The sequence below is a fragment of the Morone saxatilis genome, unplaced genomic scaffold (assembly GCF_004916995.1).
Source record: "Morone saxatilis isolate NCDOM2014 unplaced genomic scaffold, NCSU_SB_2.0 Contig24, whole genome shotgun sequence".
In the NCBI taxonomy this organism is placed as follows: domain Eukaryota; kingdom Metazoa; phylum Chordata; class Actinopteri; family Moronidae; genus Morone; species Morone saxatilis.
Window position 1 is genome coordinate 5525228 of NW_023339807.1, and position 7259 is coordinate 5532486.

The 7259-nt window shown below is 39.4% G+C and overlaps 1 protein-coding gene across 1 annotated transcript in view; it reads right to left on the reverse strand.

Moving 5' to 3' along the window:
- The window catches only part of me1 (malic enzyme 1, NADP(+)-dependent, cytosolic), an 82365-nt gene that overhangs the window by 18629 nt on the left and 56477 nt on the right, over nucleotides 1-7259 (reverse strand). Inside the window, exons 4-5 of the mRNA XM_035672027.1 lie at nucleotides 3982-4057; nucleotides 1988-2149 (exon numbers count right to left, since the gene is read on the reverse strand). Of these exons, the coding sequence (XP_035527920.1) occupies nucleotides 1988-2149; nucleotides 3982-4057 (238 nt within the window). The remainder of the gene's footprint in view (nucleotides 1-1987; nucleotides 2150-3981; nucleotides 4058-7259) is intronic.

Sequence of the window (7259 nt, forward strand, 5' to 3'; positions counted from 1 at the left end):
ACTCATTAGGAAACTGTTTACTTGGTAAATAAATCAAGTGAAAAGTCGGTAATTTCTCCATTTGAGTGCATGGTATTGTTTTTTATTGCCGCCAATGGAGCTCCCCCTGCTGGCCTTTACATATAATGCAGGATTTAAGATACTTCCGCCTTGGTTTTACTTTCAAAGCTCTGTCCATTATATATACTGTCAATGATCCATGCCCACTGACACACACATGCCTATACACAAAAATAAGTGTTTCTCTTCTTCCTACTTGGCAGCAGGTACAAGGCAGACTGAGGCAAGCATGGATCAAAGACTTTGTGACATCTTGTTAAAGTTGTGTTGTGATGTCCATAAATGTCTAAAGCTGTTGCAGTGCACCCAAGAATCTAATCTGCAGATGCTATTATCAACCTAAACCAGAATCACTCAATGTGGAAACTTAAATCACACAGAGATGCCAGTAGAGGAAGAGGTCGAAAGGTAGAGCTACATACTGTAGGCTTATAAAAGATAAAGAGCTAAGGTGGAGGACTTGGCAGAATTAGAGACGATTTTGCTCTCTTAATCCAGTTCCAATGGCACAAAGATAACTAATGTAGCAATGTAATATCTTTTATGGGCTTTCTGGGAAGACTGCAGTGTTTCTGTTGTTATAATGAAAGGGGATTTCTGCTGTGACCTGGAGAACTTTGATAAACTGTGTATAAGTGCTGTCACAGAGGGATCTCAGGCCATCAAGGATGCTATAGCATTGATAATATATCACCTGCACTAAATCAGTGGTATCTGCCCAACTCTTCCATATTCTTTCTGCTACTTGCATTTATTGCTTAATTTTATTTGCAAAGTCATCTATCCTCAGCAGGATCTCTCATCCTTAATCTACTTGTGACATTTGCTAGGGTTGAAACTGAACTCCAGGGAGTGAGTCATGAGAAGACTGTCTTGGAAAATGAAGGACAGCTTCTGACAGGCTGAGCTCAGCTGTTGTCGGGCACACAGGCATCTGAGGCTGCCACGCCTTTGGCCAAGGCCTGAAAGTTGTGTATATATAGAAGTGCACACAGACTATTCTTGGTCTGTTTAAGGCTATGGGCTCACGTGCTGCCCTGCCCAGAGTTTGAATCATCTTTCAGAGATGCTGCCATAGAGAATATGGATCATAGGTAGGTAACTGTAGCTCTGTTGGCTGCTACACTCAGGCTGGCAGAGTGGAGAGGTGCTTTCCCAGCTGGCATCCATCAATGGAGCTGCCTACCTCTGTTATGTAAAGGGTGTTTCCTAGATGTTTTCTTTTTCTTGGCTGATTTCTGAGGCAAGGTCTACCTGGCTGCGGTGGATAAACAGCATTTCCCTTGTGGCATACTCCATCATGTTCTCATGGCATGTTAATTTGTTGGAGCAATATTTTGAGTTTTTAGGGGTCTGGGGCATTAGAGTTGAGAGGTGAACAGGAAGACCAAGCACACTTGATCACTACTATGTGGGGCTATAATTACCATATTTCCCCAAAGATATGGTTACAGTTTGGTCTAATTTAATGTAATCCACCTTGAGTTGAGCAAGACACAGCTCTGAAAATAACCTTCATCTCTGGCCTCTATGTGGAAGGTAAGCAACAATAAAAGAAAAGCATCTGTCCTTTCCTTGAGTAAATAACAATACCATACTACAAAAATATAAGTTGGGAAATAAGCCTCTTCACTTTGTTGATAAAAGTTAGGAAAGAAGATTGTGGCTGGTTCACTGAAGCTAATTTTACCTACTTTATATATTGTGTTATTTATTCTGTAACAAATTATAATGAGCATATACTCAAAATGAAACTACTCGAGGCATTAAGTACATCTAGCTGCATAAAATTATACTTGAGTACAGTTCATGAGAAAATGTTACTTTCCACCTGTAATGATTGGTCTGTGATGTTATAACACAATATAACAAGTTGCTTATTATTCTGCAAACAGTCTGTGACTTATAATTAAACCTCAGCTCTTACCTCATTGTCTGTGCCCACATCCAGCATGACAGGCAGGCACTGCTGTGGTGGCATACCTCCACAGGCTGTATAGAGGGCCAGCTTGCCCACTGGGATGCCCATGCCATAGCAGCCCAGGTCTCCCAGGCCCAGGATCCTCTCACCGTCCGTCACACACACCGCCTGTCAATCAACACAACTGTCAGCCATAAACTACAGTAGCAACATCAACCACCTCATCAGTTTAAATCTGTGTATAATGCTGCTACATGCAGGATATTCTTAAATTAGATTTTGTATCGCATTTTTGCACAATTTAATGAGAAAAATAAAAAAAGCAGCAATTTTGCCTCCATGTGTCATGAGCGCAAACCTTCTTTACCCAAACAAGTCCACCCTGTTACCCAGAAACATGTTTTTTTCCCCTTAGTGTAAGCCAGGTCCTCCTACACCCTCCTGGCTTTCCACTCACTAGTCACTTTACTTATTAAGCAATAAATATGTTCCTCTGGGTTGATTCCACAGCATGAAACAAATCAATTGTGCAACACTTAATATCAGCAGCAGAAGTGTTTAATTCGAAATGTTCCTAATTCTGAGTGTTTTTCTTTTTCCAGCATCAGTGTGACGCAGATAACTCTGGCATAAAGGTTTTACTGCCCTGTTCCTCCCACCAACTGACAAGTTTAAAGACTGTCATTAGTTTTCCCATTTCAATGTTTAAAATCCATAATGACCATACTTAATACCATTAACAGCTATTTTTTCCAACTACCTTGTTAATATGTGACAGAAAGGCTGCCAAGGCTTATCAGTGGATGACTACCTTGGCTCCCGCCCCCCTCTCTCAATGGAAATGTTAAAAGTAGGCCATATTAGGTGAGTCCTACGATAAGACCACCCTGACAATGAGAGGCGGCATGTCAGCGGTGAGGTAAATGCCCTGCTGTTGACAGCTGTGAACAGGTGGCTGAGGCTGCAGGTATATTTGACATGCCAGGAATGCCTCCTGGTTTCGTCATTTTAAATATGACTAGATTATGACTTGCACATAGTTGCTCTATACAGAAGAATTTCAGGCTTTTGGGAAATTGGCCAATACAGCAGGTCAAGACAACCAATACTGAAATCTGAAATTCCAAACTGATCACTCGATTTAGATCACTCACTAGTTTTAATATCAGCCTGGTATAAGATGGCCTTTTTATCAGAATGAAATGTTAACTCAATGTAGGTGGCACAGTTTCACTTGTAATTTCCCATGAGAAACCTTGCATTCATGTCTATGGTCCACCACCTTCAACTCACAAAAAGGTAAAGTTGTGTGCAGGAGTTTTAAACACTATCTTTAGTGCTTTTATACAACACTCACTTTTGTTTTTTTCTTTTTAAGTATGGAGGACTGCTTTCACTCAAGATAGTTTATCCTAAAGTTGTGAAAGCATCTCTTTTGGGAGTGTAACTCCATAGAGATAACCTATGCCTTTTCCACATCATAGCAACATGTGTTATTACTGGATTGGTTTCTATTTGTACTTTTTTGCTACATCCTACTGCAAAGATTTACTTTTGATTGTTGATGTTGTATCATCCTTACATATTAGAAAACAATATTCTATGGTAATCTACATTCAATGACGAGCCAGGTCATGTTCTTTATTTTTAAATTTGTCACAAAATTCCATGTAAAGACCAAAACCAATAATACATTAGCCACTCAGTATCTTACTTCTACTCCTTGTCTCTGGCTTTCAGCACAAGCCCATTCATTCCTACTAAGGGCATTTGTAAACAGGTCACAAACATATAGTTTCCTTTTTTAAAAAGCTAAATGATTGGGAAACTGGGAGATATCAGACTTTGGATACACACACACAACATTTAATCGGGTTATAATTTACTCATTTGAGTAGTTATCTTCTGATTTATTTGTGCAGTCTTACAGAGCAACACTTAGTTTCCAAGGGTTTTGTGAGTTGGGAGTGCTAGAACAACATGAAGTTGATTTAATTTACCCTGATGTCCTTTTCTGGCCAGTTCTGGAGCAGTGTAGAAATATGGCCACGGTCATGAATAGTGATGAACAGCCCCCTGGAAGATAGAAAAACAAATAAAATAAGTTAAGTTAGCAGAAGAAAGAGAGAAGAGAAAGAGACCATGCTTTTTACATATTCAAAAGGCTTCACAGACACCCTAGTAAACTGTCTTCCTCTTTCACACTCCTCAAGTTTAAATGTCAGGCTCAACTCTAGTAAAGTAAAATGTCACTAAAATAATCTTGGCAACAACAATGGCAACACAAGAATTCAAATAACTCATGAACACTTTGTACTTAAAAACTTCTTATCCAAGATTTGAGGGAAAAACAGCTTTAAGCTCTAACTCAGAGACTGTTTGAAGTTAAGCTGCTATTTCTTTTCTTATTTCTGACCAAGACTTTATTGAATACTGATGGCACCTGGGATTTTAATGTTGAGCCCAGAGCCCAGGGCCTCTGCAGGGAGTTTGCTTTGGAACGACCCTTGAGGCTCCCAAAAAAATATTGATTCATCTTAGCATCACCCCTTTCTACCAACCCCCCCCCTCTATCCTTCCCTTGCTCCCTGGCACGTCCTTCCCTGTGGGACAATCCCAGGATAAAGAGATCATCTCTATGCGTGGGGTCCAGCTGCAAGATCTTTCCTACCCAACACACCCATCTGGTAATAGTATAGGGGGCAACATTTCCTTCATGTGCCAGTGACAGTAAAAACATCACTATTTGTAAGAATCTGCTCATAAAGTAAAACCCATCCCAAGTCAATGCTTGTACTGTGGAAGTGTCAAACGAAAACAGTATGACACGTTGTCAAAAGTAAGAATAAAATATAGTGAGATGAAGAGAAACATATAAAAGTGTCACATAAAAATGCTTTGATAGGTCGGGGATGAGGTAGAGTACACTGTCAGCATGGGTTTCCACTTAACACCAGTAACCACTGCAGACAAAAAAAGAAAGTCTACAGCCAGGCTAGTGTCTCTGTGAAGCTATACTTTGGCACTGTGGTGCTTTGGACTAAATGCTAACATCAGCGTGCTAACATGCACTACACTGTTATTGAGCAGGCAATGTTTACCTTGTTTGTCACCTAAGTATAGTTTATTAGCATGCTATCCTTTGCTAACTACCTAGTACTAAACACAAAGCATAACAGATGGGAGTGTCATTGGTTTTTCCAGGTGTTTGGTCGCCAAAATCATTCATTTAGTCATTTTGAGGGGGACATGAATGTCCTCCAATATCTAATCAATTAGGCTGAACTCACACACTGCAGGTCCTTTTATGAACTTGACTGTGCCTTTTCAGCTACTTTGGTATTTAGAGACACTACAGTATGCTGAGGGCATAACTTTGGCTATACTATTTACTACATACAAATGAAACTTCCCCTTGAAACTGGCAGTATGACTTCTTGTAGGGCTGTGTATTGGCAATAATTTGGCAATATGATACACATCATAATACAGGGGGTATGAATCTATAAACTGGGGTATATTGTGATACTGAAAGTAAGAATATGGGTTGTTTTTTGTGTCAAAGTATAAAACACCATAAAATCTGAGCTTTTACTTACTTTATTTATGCAGCCAGAACAGTTAGATTTACATTTTACCCCTAATCCCTTGGAATAAAAGTATTTAGAGTAATAAGAATGATGTCACACTTAATGCTCACAGCAGTGCTTTACATTATGGCATAACAAAAGAGCCATTAAAATTAAGATTATATTAAAGTAAACTAATCAATTAGTTAATCGACTGAAAATTATTTGCCAGTGTTTCTGATTTTATGACAATTAATTTTTTGCAGTATTACTGCATCTCATGTGTTATGTCTTGAATTGTGTATGTTTTTTTGTTATATTTTGTACTACCATTATTTGCTTTTATTTCCATATTAATTTTATAAACTAAAACCTGATAAATATTATAAAAGAAGGCAGTATGGATTTTCCAAGCAAGTTAAGTACATCAAAAGATGATCTGCAAATAATTTAAATCTATATTGATCTTTGCATATAATTCTGCTAGTAGTTCTATTGCTCAAACATAAAGGAGTGGGGGAAAAGAGCATTCCTTTCTCATCCATTCTTTTATTTCAGCTTCTCCAGCATCAGGATTTGCTGCTTTTCTCTGCTCTCTAGCATTGAATATCTTTGGGTTTTGGACTGCCGGTCCCAAAAAAAAACGTAACAGATTAAACATTAAAAATGAAACATTAATTAAACAGATGAATTGCTAAAGTTGCAGTTGTAGCCCAACATTTGACAAAAAGTAGAGAAAAGAAGAGGAGAAAGGATAGAAGAGAGAGAAAGAATGACTGATTTAAAGGGATTGATTGTTGATAGTTGTGAAGCTTTTAAAAAGACACACGTTTCACCCCGTGCAGAGGTCCGCAGGTCACATAAAGGTCACTAGGCCACAGACATCTGGCATCTGTCATTTTAAAGACCTCTCAACTGTTCTGGCAATATAATGACATCTGCATACATCTGAACATCTGTGCACGAGAATGTATGCTGCTTCAAATTCACCATGGGTTGATCATTTAAAGAGTCTTAAAAAAAATGTCTGCACAGCTGTGGGGGACCTGTAGGGAGCTGGACTACTTTTGTCTTCATACAGTTGATATGAGCGAGCGAGGAGAAAGAGAGGAGAAAGTGCAGCCTGCTGTGTGTGTTTACCTGAAGCCAGGAGGATATGAGCCACTGCCAGAATTTGGGGGGAAATAGCAGCACTGGGGCTGAAAGGTTCACCCCACATTATGATAGTTGGAAAACAACTTTACAAGATGGATCAAAGCAGACAGGCAGGCTGGTGGTAAAGCTTAATCTCTGTCAACCTGAAGGGTACTAAAGACATTTCCGCTCCTCCAATTCTCATTCTCGGTCCCTCTGCGCTTTTAGAGGAGCTGTCGACCTCATGACCTTTAACCCTGACAAGTTCAATAAAGTAGAGCAAGACACCTTTTAACAGTCAAAAAACACACACACATACACCAACTCCTCTAAGAAATCACATCAGGCATCTACAGTACCTAGAGCAGCAAAGAGCTAATCTACAGTATCTCAGGATGTGCAGAGTTGTGCTGTTTTAAATCCTTCATCACTGAAGATAATGATGATCTTTTGAAATGGTGGAAGAACTTTCTGGATCAGTGACAGTATACAGCAGCTGTCATGGGGATGTGTATGATATGAAAGCTTTTTCCCCACAATCCGCAGAGATCGTCAGGCTGTGTGTGTGTGTGTGT